The sequence below is a fragment of the Macaca fascicularis genome, chromosome 15, assembly GCF_037993035.2.
Source record: "Macaca fascicularis isolate 582-1 chromosome 15, T2T-MFA8v1.1".
NCBI lineage: Eukaryota > Metazoa > Chordata > Mammalia > Primates > Cercopithecidae > Macaca > Macaca fascicularis.
In genome coordinates this window covers 61,416,523-61,437,644 of record NC_088389.1, presented here as the reverse complement: position 1 = coordinate 61,437,644, position 21,122 = coordinate 61,416,523, and the positions used below count along the sequence as shown (strand labels likewise).

At 42.0% G+C, this 21,122-nt stretch overlaps 1 protein-coding gene across 12 annotated transcripts; it reads right to left on the bottom strand.

Moving 5' to 3' along the window:
* Nucleotides 1–1,628: 1,628 nt before the first annotated feature.
* Nucleotides 1,629–20,837, bottom strand: SLC25A51 (solute carrier family 25 member 51). 12 transcript variants are annotated; one of them, XR_012424549.1, is made up of 5 exons: nt 20,772–20,837; nt 20,235–20,261; nt 16,126–16,250; nt 10,611–10,721; nt 1,629–6,240 (listed from the first exon to the last, which is right to left on the bottom strand). XR_012424549.1 is itself a non-coding variant. In XM_005581250.5 (4 exons), the coding sequence occupies exon 4, from the start codon at nt 6,196–6,198 to the stop codon at nt 5,305–5,307; it is 894 nt and encodes a 297-aa protein (XP_005581307.1). In that variant the 5' UTR covers nt 6,199–6,240; nt 10,611–10,721; nt 16,126–16,250; nt 20,235–20,837; the 3' UTR covers nt 1,629–5,304. The 12 variants fall into 12 exon arrangements, 10 of the variants coding, with proteins under 10 accessions (XP_005581307.1, XP_045229420.1, XP_005581309.1 ...); XR_012424550.1 differs by having other exon boundaries at nt 3,117–6,240; nt 16,138–16,250; XM_005581250.5 differs by having other exon boundaries at nt 20,235–20,837.
* Between the last annotated feature and the right edge of the window lie 285 nt (nt 20,838–21,122).

The following is a 21,122-nucleotide window of genomic DNA, read 5'->3' as shown; positions in this document are numbered from 1 at the left end:
CCTGGGCGACAGAGACCATCTTTAAAAAAAAAAAAAAATTGACAATATGAAGAATAGATTGAAGGGAGATAAGAACTGAGATAAATCCTATTTTACCTTCAATTTCTACTTTAAAATCAGATACAATCATTTGGAGAAAAAATTTCCTAGTTGGGAACGTCAGATAGATTTAAGGTAGCCAGGCGCGGTGGCTCATGCCTGTAATCCCAGCACTTTGGGAGGTCAAGGCAGGCAGATCACCTGAGGTCAGGAGTTCGAGACCAGCCTGACCAACATGGAGAAACCCAGTCTCTACTAAAAATATAAAATTAGCCAGGCGTGGTGGCGCATGCCTGAAATCCCAGCTACTCAGGAGGCTGAGGCAGGAGAATCGCTTGAACCCAGGGGTCGGAGGTTGCAGTGAGCCAAGATCACACCATTGCACTCCAGCCTGGTCAACAAGAGTGAAACCCCATCTCTAAATAAATAAGTAAATAAATAAATAAATAAAAAGATTTAAGATGGAAGCCAGTCTCTTGGGGATTGGGAGAGCTCTGTAGCTAAGCAGAGATCCCCCAGGGCCGTTCCTGGTCACACCTACTCCTCACTCTGGAGGTCTAGAACTCTACAGTGGCTGCTAGAACTCTACAGAGGCTGCTACAGGTGGGTTAACAGATTTCACCAGATGATATGATGATTAAACACCCTTTTTATCAAATCTAAATTTACAAGTTCAGGATATTGCACTTTCTCTTTATGATGGATTTCCATCCAAAACAGGACTTTTAGAAGCGACTGCTCCTTTACCTTGCTGTCCTTATCAGGCAATCCCAACGATCTCTAAAGCCAGGAAACAACCTAAAACTTAACAAGCAAATTCACAATGTGGCTAAAGCTTCACACTCTCCTAACCAGCTCTGAAAGCAAAAGTAGGTATTTAAAAAAACCAAACAAACAAACAAAAAACTGAAAAGGACAAACATCCAGACTATTTAACTTGGGAGTAAACATTACATGAGGGTACTCTATTACAACAGAAAGTACTGAGAAGCTAAACCAAGAAAGTTTAAACTCAGTAGGGAAGTTTATTGTATGAGGAAGACCGTTAAGAAATAAAATGTGTGGCCGGGTACGGTGGCTCACGCCTGTAATCCCAGACCTTTGGGAGGCCAAGGTGGGCGGACTGCTTGAGCCCAGGAGTTCAAGACCAGCCTGGGCAACATGGTGAAACCCCATCTCTACAAAAATTAGCTGGGTTTGGTGGCACGTGCCTGTAGTCCCAGCTACTCAGGATGCTGAGGCGGAAGGATCGCTTGAGCCCAGGAAGTCAAGGCTACAGTGAGCCATGATCGTGCAACTACACTCCAGCCTGGGCAACAGAAACCCTGTCAAAAAAAAAAAAAAAAAGCTTTGCAGTTAAACTACCTGGAAAAAAACTTACACGAAACCCTCTTGACCAAATAAGATGGATAGACAAAGGAATGTTTTACCTGCCACATTCCCAGGTTAAGTTGCTAAAAGCCAAGGTAGTGTGCTGTTTTCTCAATAAAAAGACTAACAGGTTAATCTATTAATACCACAAAAAAGGAACGTGCTAGTATTAAGGAACTACTCAACCATAAGAGAAGACCAAAAAGAGTGAAACAAACTTTGTTTGTTTAAAACAAAAACAAACTTTATTCCAAATTATCAAAAAAAAAATTGTTAACTCTGAAACATTTAACATATTTCATTTAAACTCATATGGTCATAAAACTCAAACTATCAAAAATAGCATTGTGCGCTTAACCACTTTCAGTAATGAACCTTCAAGAGGAAACATTTAGAGACTCCCACACAACACATATTTAATATTAAGCAAAGACAGCATTAAAAACTAAAACTCCTCAAATTTCAAGAGAATACCTGTTCAAGTTTTTGATATGCATTTGCACATGATAAAAGAAATATTTTAATTTAAAAGAAACCAAGTCTGAGTGCTTACCCTTTCTTCAAATGTAAACTCCTGCCCACCCTTCATTTTATGACTGCATACGCCTCACTCTACTTCATCTACACTGAAACAGTGTTAGTTCAACATGATTGGCTTCACTCGAAGCCCTCTAGATCCCATTTCATATATCCCATCGACCACCATTATTCCCTTACATGTTTGCACAGCCTTATACTGAGCATTACATTGTAACCAAGCTTGGGAATTTCAGGTATCCAAAGGTAATTATATACACACGATTCTGTTTTATTGCACAGTTCACAATATAGCCGGTGATTATACAGCCAACCATGTTAAGATGAATATCGACTATTTAGACAAAGACATCGATTTTGTCCCCAAGCACAAATGAAACAAGAAAGACACACATATTCGTCACCATATCAAGGTTGTGTTTACTCTGTGGTGCAGTCCTGAGGGCTCATACCACTCTCAGTGTGTTCAATACAGAATCCATAACATTTCTGGTGGCATCACACATGAAGTATAGAACACAAGACCATAAGTGTCCTGTACTCATGAGCCATTTGTGCCACATACGTAACAGAAAGGCCACTTTTAAAGCTTTTCAGATATTCAATCATGTTTGTCTTTTCAATTTTTTTTTTTTTTTTTGAGACAGAGTCTTGCTCTGTCGTCCAGGCTGGAGTGCAGTGGTGCAATCTCAGCTCACTGCAACCTCCACCTCCCAGGTTCAAGCGATTCTCCTGCCTCAGCCTCCCGAGTAGCTGGGATCACAGGCGTGTGCCACCATACCCGGCTAATTTTTTGTATTTTTAGTAGAGATGGGGTTTCGCCGTGTTGACCAGGCTGTTCTCAAACTCCTGACCTCAAGTGATCCACCCGCCTTGGCTTCCCAAAGTGCTGGGATTACAGGCATGGGCCACCACGCCTGGCCTGCCTTTTCAAAGTTGTTACCACACTAGTTCACACTGAAGGTAAAAGCAATAGTTAGAATCTCTTATTAACAATACATTTTGACTTCAAGTTCAAAGCTGTTGGTTACAAGTTCTGCTAAATTTTTTGTCAAATTTAAGAAGCCTATAGGACAACACAAAACCATCCCTGGTAATGTATTTGCAGTTTGGTCTTCAAAAGCTGTAAAGAGTGACAAAGAAATTAAAAAAAAAAAAAAAAAACTGAGTTAAAACCATTAAAAATATTTATTAATAATTGTTTTTAAACGCCACTTATTTGAGACAGCAGAAACCAAAGCATTTTCCTTAGAATTCTCACTTTGCTTGTATTTCACAAAAGTGCTTTAGAACTCAGATTTCTACCACCTGTATGGAGTGTAAAGTCAAAAGGAAGCCCAACAAAACCAAAGGCCCAATGGTGTCTATTCCCAGGCTAACCCACCTGCCCTGGGCTGAGGAGCTGGACACACCTACTGACAGAGTCACACACATGAACGAGGGGGTCAGGCACCAAGGTGCCTTTATTTATTCATTTCTCAAACTCAATTCCCTTCAAATCCTGACTCTATTTAATAGGCCAAAGGACGCTACTCATATTTATTTGGTGCCAAATTATTATTTTTTTTAAATCCTTACATCTGCACCTTGAAAACAAACTGCAATATCCAGCACAACATTGTCAGACAGAGCTGCTGTAGAGCTATTTACCTTTATTACTGCCTGGCCAATGCTTAATACACTTCATCCTTTACAGCTGGAAGAAGGATGTTCACTGTATTTAACCAGCCATAGTGCATTTAGAGGTAAACAGCTTTTATGGACTATTTGCCCAGGAACTTTCAGTAAACTACCAAGTTGCGGCCCCGATTTTATTTTGGTCAGTATGTGCATATATTCACATGCAATTACCCAGAAAGAAGAAAAACTGGTTAACAAGAAACCTACTGTCATGTCAGAAGCTGGAAATCAATCTTTAGCTACATAATATTTACAGAAAGGGTTTTAAGATTCATAATCCACTTTTTCAGTCTGTCTCTTGTATTTCATTAGTCAATTGGAAGTGGCATATGAGTTTCATCTGGAAAAAATATTTTCACATTTTCTAATTCCTTTGACAAAGTTTTCGTCTGTTAAGGGATGAGAATGCTATTTGGCTATTACCTACTTTTAGAATTCAAACTAACCCTTCAAATGTCTTTATTTAGATTGTATGCTCTCAAATTATCTTACTGTTTTACTGACACAATGGTAAAACGGGGTTCCCAAAGTGTCAAAACCCTAATGGAGTCTCTATTTCCAAGAGTAAAATAAAAGACAGCGAACATTCGGAGGGCCGGGGGGGGGGCGGTGGTTAAAACTATCCTGAGTCTTTTCCCCCCTCTGTAACATTTAGAAACTAGGGGGAAGTAAGTGGGATTCCATTAATAGACTTCCAAAACAAAATGTTATGGAAGCGTTTACTTTTTAAAAGGAGAGTTTTAAGAGAACAGGATGTTTGAATATGACCAACTCCTACTCAAGGGGAAAAATAACCACAGACCTTTGCTGAGATGGCACCAGTAACTGAAAGGAACCAAGCTAAACAGAATTTGATCTATACACAAAATGAAAACTTGTTAACAGGATGGAACACCTATAACAAAATTTAAGTCCCTCCATCTTTTGGCAATGAAATAAGTGAAATTATAAGGACATTCTGGAAGGGCTGAAGGTCACAGTCAGAATCAAACAGAAAACTTCCAAACCTAGAAAGCAAAACGGGAACTTTCATAGCTCCTTGATCTACCATATCTAAACAGAGACAGTACAATGACTATCCAACAGGTGCTTAGTTTCAAAAATAATACAAGCAATTTATCATGAAAAGGCTATACCTAATAAGCTGTTTGTCTTCTCTGTTCTGCCCCTTTGTCATATGCTTGAGCCTAATGAAGAAAGTCCTCTGCAGCTGCTCCTGAGGGCAGAGAAGCAAGCAATGGAGTAACAAAGGAAGCTTGAGGAGCCCCTGGCCCCTGAGGACCTTCTCTCTGGCCAGTCACAGCCACTTATGTTTCAATGCAGGAGACTTCAAGACCGGTTTGAGAGAAAAAGAATCCTATCTTGGGGATTAGGTTCCCTGTCAAAGGCCATCAGATGGACAGCTATTTTCCAGGCAATTAGCCTAAAGCTCTTAGGTAATGATAAAAAAAAAAAAAAAAAACCAGAAAACAAAACAAAACAAAAAACTTTGTATTTCCTACTGGAACCTTTTATTTTGTTTTGTTGATGCTGAAGGAAAATAGCTTTGCCCATAACTCACTGTGCCCTGGAGTCATGACACCAACTTGTATTCGGCCAATTAAGAAAGAGGTCAAACTGCATTCTTCTTAGAAGGTCTATTCAGTTGATAAAATGGCACTTAACTGATGGTATTTTTCATATAACCTTTAACAAGAACTCATAAGTTGCATTGATTATGCCCCAAGAAATAAGGGACCGATGGTAATTCAGATGGGCACCTCTGAAAAGATTTATCAGTTTTCTGTCCCGTTCCAGCCAGATTTTTTGGAAAACCTTGGGGAAAGACTGAAATTCCCCACCAATCTGAGACTGTATGCGAGTTTTTACAACATTAATTGGAAAAAACAAGAATCCCAACATGGCACCCAATAGACCTCCACAGATAAAATCATTGACCAAATGAGCACTGTGAGTCGTCGCGGTAGGCAGATGCTCCTTAATGGGACCTCGAAGGCCAAAAAACAAGACATTGCTGAGTCCATTCCGGAAAAGAATGGGCACCAAGCCCCGATAATACTCTCCAATTCCATGACATTTCAGTGCCTTGAAAGCCTGATAAGTGTTGGTAAATTTGTCATGATGCTTGTGGTCTTGAAGCAATGTCTGAACTCTTTCCAGTGGAGTGAAAATTGCTTCTGTGGTCCCTGCAAGCACTGCCGCCACGCCACAGGTTGCAAACTCTGGAGCACTGACATGCTTGTGGAGAAGGCAGGATAAATCTTCATAGAGACCAAACATAAGTGCAAGTGTAGTCGTCTTCTGCATCAATGGGGGAAGGATTCCACGATACAAATTTCGAAATCCATCCCTTCTCAACTGAAGTATTGCATCCCGTGTTTTGATGCCATACAGCTGTTGTCGAAAGAGGACCTTCTGAATGGGAAATGTGATTGCGACATTGTTGAAGGCTGCACAGCAGCCACACAAGTAATGCTTCATCTCACCAACATTTGTAATATGAGGTGATATATCTTGTTTTGAAGATGTTAGTATTGGTGGCCTCTTTTCATGAGCTTCTGAATCCATCATGTTGCTTAAGATCTTTCTTTTTCATGAAGGACTTTTTTTAACCTACAAATAATAAATGACAACGGGTAAACCCGTTTTATAGAGAGCTAAACACATGGGATTTCTCCCTAATCCATCCTCTAATATCTGGACACCACACTTTCCTTTTCAGACTAGATCAGGGATTCTTCAAGCGTTCTCAGAAGACCCCTGGAAGTCCCTGAGATCCTTTTGGGAGTCCAGGAGGTTTTCCTTTTTCAAACTACATATCTATGTGAGGCTCGATTTTTTGCATATACTTTAATCAAAACGACTTATCACAACAGACTGCAGTAAACAGTAAACTCCATCTGTCTTTTAAATTAGACATGCAAGAGGCTTAGAAAACTGTAAAATATTTTCTAATGACTGTAAAATCATTAGAAAAAAATGGGAGGCATGAATGTTATTTTTCATGAAAATGTGTTAACATGTAATCATTACCTCAAATGATTAACATGTTTATCATTACCTCAAAATTCATATTTTAATTTTAAATTCCTAAAGACCCTGAATATCAGTCCACATAAACAAAGGCTGTTTGGGGCCCACAATAATTTTTAAGAGTATAAAGGAGTCCTAACAGCAATAATTTTCAGAGCCACTAGACTAGTTCGTAATTACTGACTACACTATATAACGGTATCTATCGTCCTGCTGAAATAGGCACACATTCCTCCCATGAGAAGTAAAACAGCAAGACATGCATTCATTCTATTAATATTTACACTTCTTTGGTACCTACTATGAGCTAGGTCCTCTGCTAAGTTGCTAGAGATTCAAAGATAAGGAACTCACAAACTAATAGAATGTGCCAACGTGGACAAGTACACCAATGTGACAGCTTCTATGATAACCAACCATTGCGGGAACACAGGTAAGGGACACTGAACATGCACCTTGGAAGGTGGAGGTGTGGGATGATGGGTGCAAGGAGGGCCTGCAGGTATGTACCATGCACTCTATTTTCATATATGAATTCTCAAAGCAACTCCATAAAGTATTATTTTTCCAGTTTTACAAATGAACAAAACCAGTATTCTCTTTTGTTCTGTTCAAGGCACAGCTAGTAACTGGTGGGGTCAGCATTCTGAAATGAAGTCTGACTGACTCCAGGGCTCATATCTCTGCTACCATGTCACAGATGGCAATGACTTTGTGAGGCTGCCCTGAGATAAGAGGTAGCTATACTAGATACTGCTGAAAATGATAGGAACTAAGCCAAAGTTCCACCCCTATAAAACACCACCTTCTGTAAAATGTACGATCTTTCCTTGCCAGTCATCTAAATCTGATTCCTCCTCCCTGAAAAAATCCAGATCCAAATAGTTGGGTCATACCGAACAATTCCGACCTTCCAGTGCTGATCTTGGAGATCACCTTTATTTGGGGGATAACATGACAATTGTATTATATCTTAGATATAATAGAAATATATACAAACTTCTATATATTAGAAATATATATATGAGGCTAAATATTTTTTAACTGGATTTTAATTCCTTAACAGTAAGAGACTGGCCAGGCATGGTGGCTCATGCCTGTAATCCCAGCACTTTGGGAGGCTGGGGCGGGAGGATTGCTTGAATCATGAGCTTGAGATCAGCGTGGGCAACATAGAGAGATCCCATGCCTACAAAAAAGTTAAAAATTAGCTGGGCATGGTAGCACACGCCTGTAGCCCCAGCTATGTGGGATGCTGAGGTGGGAGGATCAGTTGAGCCAGGGAGGTCAAGGCTGCAGTGAGCCATGATTGCACCACTGCACTCTAGCCTGGGCAACAGAGCAAGACTCTTGTTTTTAAAAATAACAGTAATTTAAAAATTAAAAATAGTAGTCAGGCGCAGTGGCTCACACCTGTCATCCCAGCACTTTGGAAGACCAAGGCGGGAGGATTGCATGAGGCCACAAATTTGTGCCCAGCCTAGGCAACATGGTGAGACTCTGCCTCTACAAAAATCAAAATAAATTCGCAGGGCATGGTGGCGTGCACCTGCAGTCCCAGCTACTGGGAAGGTGGAGGCAGAAGGACCTCTTGAGCCCAGGAAGTTGAGGCTACAGTGAGCTGTGTTCATGTCACTGTGTTCCAGCCTGGGTGAAAGAGTAATACCCTGCTAACAAAAAAAAAAAAAAAAAAAAAAAAAAAGAACATACGATCCAACAATCCTACTATCCTACTTCTGGGGATATAACCAAAATAATTGAAAGCGCAGCCTCAAAGACGTTGCACACCCACGTTCACAGAAGTACTATTCACAACAGCCACGAGGTGGAAGCAATCCAAACCATATTTAAGGGTTGCAATGGGAAATAATAAAAACAACAAAAAACTGTCTAGGTCTTTCACTTGGAACAAAAAATTGCCAAGTTCCTTATGTTTTTTTTCCTCCTCATACTACACACATGCTGTGGTGAACTGCTCAACATTCAGGACAAAAGATGTTAAGGAAAACCATGATCACTCTCAAAGTAAAAAGCACAGAGCTGAGGCACAGAAAGAATCAGAAAGCATTAGTTCCTAAGGGGCATGTATCTGCCGGAGCCACCGATGTGTAACGAATATGGAACACATACACAACCATAATTTTCCTTCTAAGACGGCAGATTAAGAAAACAATTCACACAACATGTACACAAAGATTCAGCCATAAGATAGTCACAGCCAGGCTTTTAACAGCAAATACTGAACACAAATGCTCAACAGTAAAGGACATAATGTGTAAGTGAAGATGTATCCACAGGATGAGACATATAGTTATTAAAAATAAAGAAGTGTTTAAGGTTCAGTGTAGGATTAATTTTGAATTTTTAGTGGTATTTAGATGGAAAGTAAAAATTAAATAGTTATGTCAGGTACCTATGTCAGGGGAGATAAAACATGCAAATAATTAGACAACAGGGAGATAAATGAAATCATGTAAGGTATCAAGGCCCCGTAGAGCAGGAGGTCATTCATCAGCTGTCTGGAGAGAATGACAGGCAGAACATGACCCCTGGGCTCGACTCTGAAAGCTGAATAAGTGTCACTATGCATGTAAGGGTGAAGCACATTTTAGCCAGTGGAGCAGCACAGGCTAAGGCATAGGTGTTGGGCTAAAGGAGCACCGGCACTGCATTCTTGGAGGTTACCTGTGTGTGCCTGCAGGAGCACAACGTAGGTGGAGAAGGATGGGTAGCTGATGAGGACAGAGAAGCAGGTTAGGACCCTCAGGAAAATCCCAAGACCCTCTGAACAATACTACATTATATATATATAATACTACATTATATATATATATATATAATTTTTTTTTTCTTTTTTTTGAGACAGTGTCTCACTTTGTTCAGCCCAGGCTGGAATGCAGTGGTACAATCTTGGCTCACCTGCAGCCTCAACCTCCTGGGGTCAAGCAATCCTCCCATCTCAGCCCTCTGACTACCTGGGACTACAGACACGTGCCACTACACCTGGTTAATTTTTTTTTTTTTGAGATGGAGTCTCACTCTGTCGCCCAGGCTGCAGTATAGTAGCACAGTCTTGGCTCAATGCAATCTCTGCCTCCTGGGTTCAAGCGATTTTACTGCCTCAGCCTCCTGAATAGCTGGGATTACAGGTGCACACCACCCATGCCCGGCTAGTTTTTGTATTTTCAGTAGAGACGGAGTTTTGCCGTGTTGGCCAGGCTGGTCTCGAACTCCTTACCTCAGGTGATTCGCCTGCCTTGGCCTCCCAAAGTGCTAGGATTACAGGTGTGGGCCACAGCGTCCGGCCCAATTTTTGTATTTTTTGTAGAGATGGGGTTTCACCATGTTGCCCAGGCTGGTCTCGAGCTTCTGGGCTTAAGTGATTCAACTGCCTCAGCCTCTCAAGGTGCTGGGATTATAGGCGTAAGTCACTGTGCCCGGCCAAAATATTTTGCTTTCTCTTGTGAAGCAGATGAAAGAAACTATTTTATTTAAGTATGTTACACTAAGATCTGTATGTCCTTTTCTAAGCATATAGAGTATTATAAAGAAAATGTAGGTATCTGTACAATCTATGGCCTAATGCCTCTTTGGAGTTTGAGTTGCTTTGCTGTCATGTTTCTAAAGATGAACTCTTCTTAACTAAGAGCAAGTTAGGACTAATATCACTGCAGGCCCAAAGTCTACCCTAAGGAAGGTAATATGAGGAGTCAGGAAACTTCTCCCCACTCAAAGAAAGTCACTTGGTTGTATCCAGAGAGCTGGGCAGTGTCAGAGCTCAAACCTTTCACAGTCCCTCCCTGATCAGGAGAGCCATACCACCTCTAAGGTTCAAAATATTTTGTTCAGTTGAAGAAACCTGCTCTGAAAATTTGTTTCACTGCCATTTAAACAGAGAGAAATTACTTCCAATTTTGCCAGTTACTAGTGCAGTTAGATTATGAAGTCACCTGTATGCTCCATTGAGAGACGCCAGATTCCTTGGAGTTGGGCTGTTTGTAGATCCAGTAACAACAACAACAAAAATTTAAATAAAAATTCACAAAAGAAATGTGTATTACCTAAATGAATAGAGAAAAAAAGCTGGAAATCAATTAAACACACAGAAAGCCTCTCCTCCAGGCTCACTGGCCTACTCGGGTCTCATCTCACCTGAACTAATGCCAGGGACTCTGCAGCAATCAGCTGGACTCTGTTCACCTTCACCCACCCCTATTCCCTGCCCTCTTCCAACCTACTCATCATTTTCAAAAGAAACACACACACTACCAAGGCAAAAAAAGTGAGGTGTGTAACAATGCATTTTGGAATCTAACATCAGCACAGAGATACCTCAGGGTTTAGAATGGTTGCACCGTACTCTGAAATGACTGCACTGCATACAATTTATTCTATCTCCTATTTATGGTTGCTTTTTTTTATTATTATTTTTTATGGTTTTATTTTATATTATTAAGGTTTGGAAAAGTCTGTGGACAATTCAGCTTGCCAAGTGTGTGAGTGGGTTTATAAAAGCTGTATGTTTTTAATTCCAAGACCTTCCAGAAGTATCTAGAGGAAAGGTCTAATTAAACCTGCCCCCACCCACCTTTTCTTTTTTTAATTTTTTTTTTTTTTTTTTTTTTTTTTGAGGCAGAGTCTTGCTTTCCTGCCCAGGCTGGAATGCAGTGGCACAATCTCGGCTCATCACAACCTCCATCTCCTGGGTTCAAGTGATTCTCTTGCCTCAACCTCCCGAGTAGCTGGGATTACAGGCGCCTGCCACCATGCCTGGCTAATTTTTGTATTTTTAGTAAAGACAGGGTATCAACATGTTGGCCAGTCTGGTTTTGGAACTCCTGGCCTCAAGCGATCCATCCGCCTTGGCCTCCCAAAGTGCTGGGATTACAGCCATGAGCCACTGGCCTGGCCTTTTAAAAAATTTTTTATTTTAAGTTCAGAGGTACATGTGAAAGTTTGTTATGTAGATAAACTTGTGCCATGGGGTTTGTTGTACAGTTTATTTTGTCACCCAGGTATTAAGCCTAGTACCCATTAGTTATTTTTCCTGATCTTCTCCTTCCTCCCACCCTTCACCCTCCTATAGGCCCCAGTGTGCGTTGTTCCCCTCTATGTGTCCGTGAGTTCACATCATTTAGCTTCCACTTATAAGTGAGAACGTGTGGTATTTGGTTTTCTGTTCCTGAGTTAGTTTGCTAAGAATAATGGCTTCCAGCTCCATCCACGTTCCGGCAAAGGACACGATCTTGTTCTTTTTATGGCTGCATAGTATTCCATGGTGTATGTATACCACGTTTTCTTTATCCTTATACTACTGATGGGCATTTAGGTTGATTCCATGTCTTTGCTACTGTGAATAGTGCTGCAGTGAACATGGATGTGCATGTGTCCTTATAGTAGAACTATTCCTTTGGGTATTATTTTTTTCTATTTTGCCTTTAAACAACGCAGCAATGGGCAACCTTGTACCTAAACCATGTGAATTATTTTGCCATTAAAAACTTTTTTTTTTTTTGAGACAATGTCTCATTCTGTTGCCCAGGCCAGGATGCAGTAGAACAATCATGGTTTACCATAACCTTGAACTCCTAGGTTCAAATGACCCTCCTGCCTCAGCCTCCTGAGTAGCTGGAACTACAGGCACACAGCACCACATTCCACCTTTTTTTTACTTTTTTTTTTGTAGAGAAGAGGTCTTACGTTAGCCAGCCTGGTCTCCAACCTCTAGCCTCAAGTGATCCTCATGCCTCAGCTTCCCAAGGTGCTGGGATTACAAGGAGTGAGCCACCTTGCCTGCCATTTAAAATTTTGAATATGATTCAGCATCTTTCATTTCTACTGACCACTTCTTTACTCTATATTTTTCATATATGTTGCCCATTTTTCTGTTGGCGCTTTGGTTGTCTTACTGATTTGTAAAATACCTTTTGGATATGAAGAAAATGAATCTAGTTATATTAGTCAAATTATGGCAAATAATTTTTCCATGTCTATATCATTTTTATACACTAAAGTTCTTAATTTGGATATTAAATATCTCAACTTCTAGATTTCCTGTTCTCCTCAGAAGGTCTTCATTACTCCAAAACTATAAACAAGTAATCCAGGCTTCCTTCCACAACCTTTTTTTTTTTTGAGAGAGTCTCACTCTATCATCTAGGATGCAGTGCAGTGGTATGATCTCGGCTCACTGCAACCTCTGCCTTTCTGGTTCAAGTGATTCTTCTGCCTCAGCCTCCCAAGTAGCTGGGATGATAGGTGTGTGCCACCATGCCCTGCTAATTTTTATATTTTTAGTAGAGACAAGGTTTTGCCACATTGGCCAGGCTGGTCTCAAACTCCTGGCCTCAAGTGACCTGCCAGCCTCAGCCTCCCAAAGTGCTCAGATTACAGGCCCTTCCATAATTTTTATGGTTTCATTTATCACATACACTGTAATCTCTCTGGCGTATCAGTATAAGAAGTGAGGCAAAGACAAGAGACTGCCAACATCACTGATGAACTTTGTTTCCAGTAGTCGCAGCATAATCTAAATACCCATGGGCATTCACGTTTATTTCTGCACTCCATTCTTTTCCACAAAGAGCCTAGTACTTCTTCTCTAGTCCTAACCTGTTTTAACCTATTGCAGCATCAGAATACAGTTCATCACCTAGTAGGGCTTCCCCTCCAAAGAGAATTATTACAGTTTTTCTGGTCCTCTCACTTTTCTCAGGTAAACTTCCGTGTACTCTTTCCCAAAATCCTGTTGGTGTTCTATGGCGGAAGATGTATCCACAAAATGATGCATATATAGTAAAAATAGGCCAGGTAGCCGGGCACAGTGGCTCATGCCTGTAATCCCAGTACTTTGGGAGGCCGAGGTGGGCGGATCACTTGAAGTCAGGAGTTCAAGACCAGTCTGGCCACTATAGGGAGATAAGTACAATCACAGAAGGTATCAAGGCCACGTACAGCAGGAGGTCATTGACTAGCTGTCTGGAGGGAATGACAGACACGACATGGCAAGTCTATTTTAATTTTAAATACTGATCATCTTTTCAAAATTGAATGTTAACTTTGCAAGAACTTGGTATCTTCCTATTTACTTACAACTTTTTGCAAACCTTAAAGCATTAAGATTTTCTTCACATAGATCTTATTTCTTACATCAATGTATTTTACCTTTTTGGTTACTATTACATTTTGTTTTAAATTTTTTAATTTTTTTCTTTTTGAGATGGGATTTCACTATGTTGCCCAGGTTGGTCTTCCACTTCTGGGCTCAAGCGATCCTGCTGCCTCAGTCTCCCAAAGAGGGATTACTGACATGAGCCACTTTGCCCTGCCTGATTATTATTATTCATAGGCTATTTATTTCCATCAATTTTCTAATCAGTTTTTGTTTGCATAAGAAAAAAACTAACAATTCTTGGGTATTAAGGTTAGAACCAGCTAACTTACTGAATTCTTACTATGTCTCAGTTTTTTGGTGAATTTGGTTCAGTTTCCACAATGTAAAAGATCACTTGCAAAAAATTTTGCCTTCTCTTTTATGTGTAATTCTTTCTTCTTATTGGACAAATACTTCCCGAACAAAGTTAAATTATAATAAAGGATTATAATAAATTATAATCATTATAATCCCCATACAATTACATATATATATAATCATAGTTCTTATATTTTTCTTGACACTTGTGGGAACTCCCTAGGGATTATCATTAGTTGGCTTTTGGTTTTAAACAGGAAGTTCTTGTCATCTCAGTGTTCATAATCCAGGTCCTAGCAGTTTTCAAGTTTACACAGGGAAACAAATCATCAAGACACAAAAACGTTCACTGATCAGCTGAGTTATATAAGATTTATTTTCACTCAAGTATCCCTCCTCCCTGTTTATCATCCACCCCCGCCCATCTGTAGGACTGTACTGTAAACGTGAAGTGAAAGAGGCCTTCCTACTGCTATCACATAATTTCATCTCACAAATTATGCCAAAAACCCCAAGACTTCAATCTATATTCATTCTAAGAATTAGCAGAGCTGCAATTATAACTTCAGCTTCTGCCCCTAACTATTAACTATGAAATTGTGCTTCCCATTAAAAATGGATTCCAGGCCAGACGCGGTAGTTTACACCTGTAATCCCAGCACTTTGGGAGGCCGAAGCAGGCAGATCACTTGAGGTCAGAAGTTCGAGACCAGCCTGGCCAACATGGAGAAACGCTATCTGTACTAAAAATACAAAATTTAGCCAGGCATCTGTAATCTCAGCTACTCAGGAGGCTGAGGCAAGAGAACTGCCTGAACCCAGGAGGCAAGGTGCAGTGAGCCAAGATTGCACCACTGCACTCCAGTCTGGGCAACACAGCGAGACTCCGTCTCAAAAATAAATAAATAAATAAAATAAAAAAGGATTCCATTTTTCTAGTCAACTGAGAAGTCAAACTGAGAGAATTTTCAAACGTGGGAAGGAAATATACATTTATTATTGTTGTACTGAAGTTCAATCACCTCCACACCTTCCCACCACCAATAACTCAAAAGTCTATCTTAAACTTTGGTCAAATGCTTTTAGGAAGCTCCTGAGATGATCATACAAACACTGGAGATAGAGCCAGTGCAATATTTAAGAGTACAGCCTCCGGAACCTACTAATTACCTGGGTTTAAATCCTAGCTCCACCACACACATACTGTGTGACCTTTGACAAGTCACTCTATAGCTTACTCTCTTTATAAAACACGGCTGTTAACTACCTCATAGACTAGCTCAATTAACTGAGCTAATAACATGTAAAGTGCCCGGGAGAACAGTCTAGTGTACAGTAGGTACTCAACAAAGGCAAGCTAATTTATTAGTCTTTTCTGACTTATTCATTTGGTGTATTATGTTAGTGTATTTCTTGGTGATTACTCACCCTTGTAATATGTAGATAAATGCTACTTGGCTGTGGTGAAATATTCTTTTATCATACTGCTAACTTCCATTTGGTAATATTTTAAAATTTCATATTATTGTTCATAACAGATCATGTTGTCATTTTTTTTTTCTTCTTTTACAAGACAGGGTCTTCCTCTGTCACCCAGGCTGGGGTGCAGTGGTACAATCATGGCTCACTGCAGCCTCAAGCTCCCAGACTCAAGCAATTCTCCCAGCTGGGACCACACACGTGCATCACCATGCCTGGCTAATTTTTCACTTTTTTGTAGAGACAGGGTCACTCTGTGTTGCCCAGGCTGGTCTGAAGCTCCTTGGCTCAAGCAATCCTTCTGTCTCAGCCTCCCAAGGTGTTGGGATTATGGGCATAAGCCTTAGCACTCAGATAAGTTTCCAGTTTTAATGCTATCTTCACATTAAGTGCCAGTATCAATGTTCCACTGGCTTTGTAAGAAGAGTATGTGATTCCCCGACCCCTCCATCATACTGTAGAACAATTTAAACCTTATCAAAATGATCTGTTCCTTGAAGTTTAAAAGAATTCACCTGTGACATCACCTGAGCCTGGAGTTTGGCAGGATGACAGCTTTGTGATAATGTTCCCAATTTCTTCCATTGTTATTGTTCTGTTAGGTTCTCTCTTCTTGAGTCAATTTTGATAACTGGATTTCCTTTAAAAAAAAAAAATTCTGGTTTAATTCATATAGCCTTTTTTTTTTTTGTAGAGACAGGGTCTCACTATGTTGTCCACAGTGGTCTCAAACTCTTGGGCTCAAGTGTTTCACCCGCCTTGGCCTCCCAAAGTGTTGGGATTACAGGCATGAGCCACTGCTCCCAGCCTATTTTTATTTTTAAAGACAGGGTCCTGGCCACATGTGGTGGCTCACACCCGTAATCCCACCACTTTGGGAGGCCGAGGCAGGTGGATCATGAATGAGGTCAGGAGATTGAGACCATCCTGGCTAACATGGTGAAACGACATCTCTACTAAAAATACAAAAAATTCGCCAGGCGTGGTGGCACGCACCTGTAGTCCCAGCTACTTGGGAGGCTGAGGCAGGAGAATTGCTTGAACCCCGGAGGCGGAGGTTGCAGGGAGCCAAGATTGCGCCACTGCACTCCAGCCTGGGCGACAGAGCGAGACTCCATCCAAAAAGAAAAAAAGAAAAAGAAAATAACAAGGTCTTGTTCTGTCACCCAGACTGGAGTACGATGGTACGATCATGGCTCACTGCAGCCTGGACCCTCGGGGCCTCAGTCTCCTGAGTAGCCAGGACCACAGGCGCATGCCACCATGCTTGGCTAACTTTTAAAAATAATTTTTAGTAGAGAGGAGGTCTCGCTATGTTGCCTAGGCTGGTCTTGAACTCCTGGGCTCAAGTGATCCTCCTGCCTTGGCCTCCCAAAATGCTGAGATTTACAAGCCACTGCACCCATCCAACACTTGCTGTTTTAAAAAATTATTTCTAACCTGTGTACATATGTTCCCTTTCTTCTTGAGCAGAGTTATCAGTTTATCTAATTGATAACCTTCCCACTCCTAGCAAAGAAGCAGCTTGTGAATTACCAATTTTACTATTTCTCAGTTTTGTTTTGTTTTCTTTTTTTTTTTTTGAGACAGAGTTTCACTCTGTCACCTGAGCTGAAGTGCAGTGGCTACCTCACAGCTCTGTGTGCTCACTGCAGCCTTGACCTCCTGGGCTCAAGCAATCCTCCCTCCTCAGCCATCTGAGTACCTGGGACCACAGGCCCACACCACCAAGCCCAGCTAATTTTTGTACGTTCTGTGGAGACAGGGTTTCGCCACGTTGCCCAGGCTGGTCTCAAACTCCTTGGGCTCACGCCATCTGCTGGCCTTGGCCTCCCAAAGGGGACTATAGGCATCAGCCACCGTGCCCACCTAGTTTAAAAAAATTTTTTTTTTTTTTGAGACAGAGTCTCACTCTGTTGCCCAGGCTGGAGTGCAGTGGCGCAATCTCGGCTCACCGCAACCTCTGCCTCCCGGGTTCAAGCGATTCTCCAGTCTCAGCCCCTCAAGTAGCTAGGACTATGGGTGCACACCACCACGCGTCGGTAATTTTTCTATTTTGAGTAGAGACAGGGTTTCACTACACTGGTCAGGCTGGTCTCGAACCCCTGACCTCAGGTGATCCACCTGCCTCGGACTCCCAAAGTGCTGGGGTTACAGGTGTGAGCCACCGCACCTAGCAGTTTAAACATTTTTTAATTGCTTTTCCTCTTTATTATCTTTCTCCTACTTGGTCTGGGTTTATTTTCTTGTACTGTTTTTTTGTTTGTTTGTTTGTTTGTTGAGACTGAGTCTCATTATGTCACCCAGGCTGGAGTGCAGTGGCACGATCCTGATTCACTGCAACCTCTGCCTCCCGGGTTCAAGTGATTCTCCTGCCTCAGCCTCCCGAGTAGCTGGGATTACAGGCGTGCCACTGCACTTGGCTAATTTCTGTATTTTTAGTGGTGACGGGGTTTCACTATGTTGGCCAGACTGGTCTTGAACTCCTGAGCTCAAGTGATCCAAACTGCCTTGGCCTCCCAAAGTGCTGGGATTACAGGCGTGAGCCACCGTGCCCAGCTTTTTTTCTTGTAATTCTTAAGTGAGACAACTATTTCTATCCTTTGTTTCATAACTTGACTGTTTAAGGCTATGTACTTTCCTTTGAGCAAAACTTTTACTACTACTTAAGAGAGCTGGCATTTCGTCTTAACTCTACTTGCTTATAAGTGTCCCAAAATCTTCAGTTAGTCAGTTTAGTGCTGTTATTCACAGTAAAAGTAGGATTAAAAGGAAAATAAAAAGGTTCCAGAACATCATCTGTTCCCTCTCTCCTCTCCCTTTCTTAATATACGCAGTTTTGGGGCTTAATAGGATTAACTTCAAGATACGTTCTAGACACTGAAGTTTGTCCGGGTATTGAGTTTGATAATTACTAGTCTACTACATCCTTACTTTTTACTGTTTCAGCTGATAGGCATGAGTTAAAAACTCTTAGTAGTACACTTACAAGCTAAGATTAATCAATATTTGAAGTCCTAACACTTAGTCTAGAAATGCCTGATACCCATGTAATGCTTTGCACTTCTTCAGTTTCAGAATTAAACGTTAAATCAACAAGAATATTTAGATTAATGTACATGATTACATGATATTGTGACAATTTATGAATGTCAAAACCATTTTATTTTTACATACTGAGCACACGAAATATTTTACATTCTAAAGTCACCACCTACAAGCTGTTTACATACGCTCCTTGACAGGACAAGCCAAGTTATTTGTGTATATGAACAACAATAAAAATCTTGTCCATGTTCACTTTTACTGGAATGTTACTTGTATTACTTTCTGAAATTTTGCAAATAAAGGTTAGTTTATTTATGACTCTGAGAATGGGGACTGTTATTAAACAAGCGGAAAATTACAGCTAACAGAAGTTAACCATTTATTGACCACCATATCAAACTATTTTAAGAACATTACTGTACATTAAGATTCTCAGATTTAAAAAACAGGCCTAGATGGGGAAAAAAAAAATGTTATGAAACCCTCTCGGACTTCACAGATTTAAAGCTTTTTCTCTAGTTTAATCCTACACACCAGGATAGTGTGAACAGGTTCTTAATTTAGCAATAGAAGGATAATGTGCACAGCATTATTTGGTAGTGCAGTTTAGAATTTTGCATGTTTACCTATACTGTGAACATAGTTAAATTTCTTTGCTAAATTGATCTTTATACTTTTATTCATTAATGTGGATAATTCTTTGCAATTTATTGCAAAATTTATTTACCATAACTTTACGCTTGTGTGCTACGTAAAACTATCTCATCATAAGGGAGCAGTTAATGAACTTGACTTTCAAGCAACTACAAGTGTCAAGCTCCTGTGACTAAGAAAACAGTGTAAAGTCTAAAACCTGACTGTAATGTACAGCCTACATGGATCAGCATGATCCAGATATGATTCAAATACAAAGGTCTCTGCAAAAACTGGGGAGAGGGTGACTCCAATTCTCAAAGGATGTGAATTTCCACTAGTCAGCAGGTCTGAGTCAGCATTCAGAACAAGATCAGCCTGGGTCTAGCCCTAGTTATGACACTATCTTGCCAATACAAAGACAAAGCAATATCTGATTTTAAAATCCACTAATCTGAGTTTGCTTTCCTTTACCAAATGAGAGATCAGACAAATCAACTCCTAGCTTATTTTCCCCTGAGATACGCTAAGGGTGACCCCAGTTCCAAAGCGGTAACCTGTGCTCTGAACCACTATGGGACCTCAAGAGTCCAAGCATCTTTTGATCCTACGGAATCCTTTCAAAGCACAGGCAGAGGAAGCTCAAAATGGCAAGGTCACTACACATTTCAAGGGCTTCTGTTTCACAGATTACAAGTAGAGAGAAACAGAAGGTGGGAATTAAGATCAGCTAGGTAGAGCTGTGAGGTGCAAAACAAAGGTTATGCAGAAAGTTGAGGTGCTGACATACTCCATCTAGCTAAACTGAACACTAAATAATGGATGGAGACTAACACCACCACCACCATCGTCCCCGAAAATCCTTGTACAAGTGAGCTTCCTACAACGTGATGCAACATGGTGTCGCAGAACAAGCACTGCCAGGTTATGTAGCTGAACTTACCGTTCTCCAGGCGTCCATTTCCCCAACCTGTGAAAAGCGGGGAGGGGGTTGGACAAGATCACTAAGTCCTCTTCCGTCTCTGACACTCCACAGCCAGGGGTCCCGAGGTGAGGCAGAAATCCCAGTCTCCCGGGAGGCAAGGGCCCTTGCGCGGTGCCAGCCCCGCTTTCCCCCGGGTGCAGGTAGCGCCTGGCTCCTCCCCACCCCTGCGGTTCCTGTGCACTAGGGAGGTGACTCCCCAGCCCCGGGCGCGCCCGAATGAAGGGACAACGCCTTCGCGGGAAAGGTCGCCCAGCAGCCGGACAAACACCCGGGGCAAGCGGGGGAGCCGGGAGCCGAGGAGGCTCAGAACTGATTCAGTGCGCGCCGCCTGGGTGGGGCCCGCAGGGGCCGAGCCAGCGCAGCTGGAGCGCGCAGAAGACGGGGATGGGCCCCCAGGGCGGCAGGCTACCCCAACCGGGCCTTCGGCGCATTTCCCCTCCCTCCAACCTCTTGCTACGGGAACCCGGTGCTTCCCCACGCCCGCCCCGCACTCACCCATCGCCACCCGCGTCCTGCAGGACCGATAGCGAGCCGGCGCCCGCGCAGGCGCAGACCGTGACCGACCCAGGGGCTGGGGCGCAGAACTACGCGCCAGGCGCCGTTGGGGTCACGTGAGGGAGACGCCGCCCCGCCTCCTCTCCCTCGGCCCGCGGCCCGCGGCCCGCCAGATGTCGCCAGCCTGCTTTTCCTGGCCGCAGGCCGCCGCGGCGGGGCAGGTAGAGGGCCACGCCAGTACACCTGTCAGGTTGCGGGCTCTGCTAGCCTCGATGCTTCACCCTTAATGCCGTACGGTGGCCTCAGCGTGCCAGAAACAGCCAACGCGCGTTCTCTAGCGCGCTGCCTGCA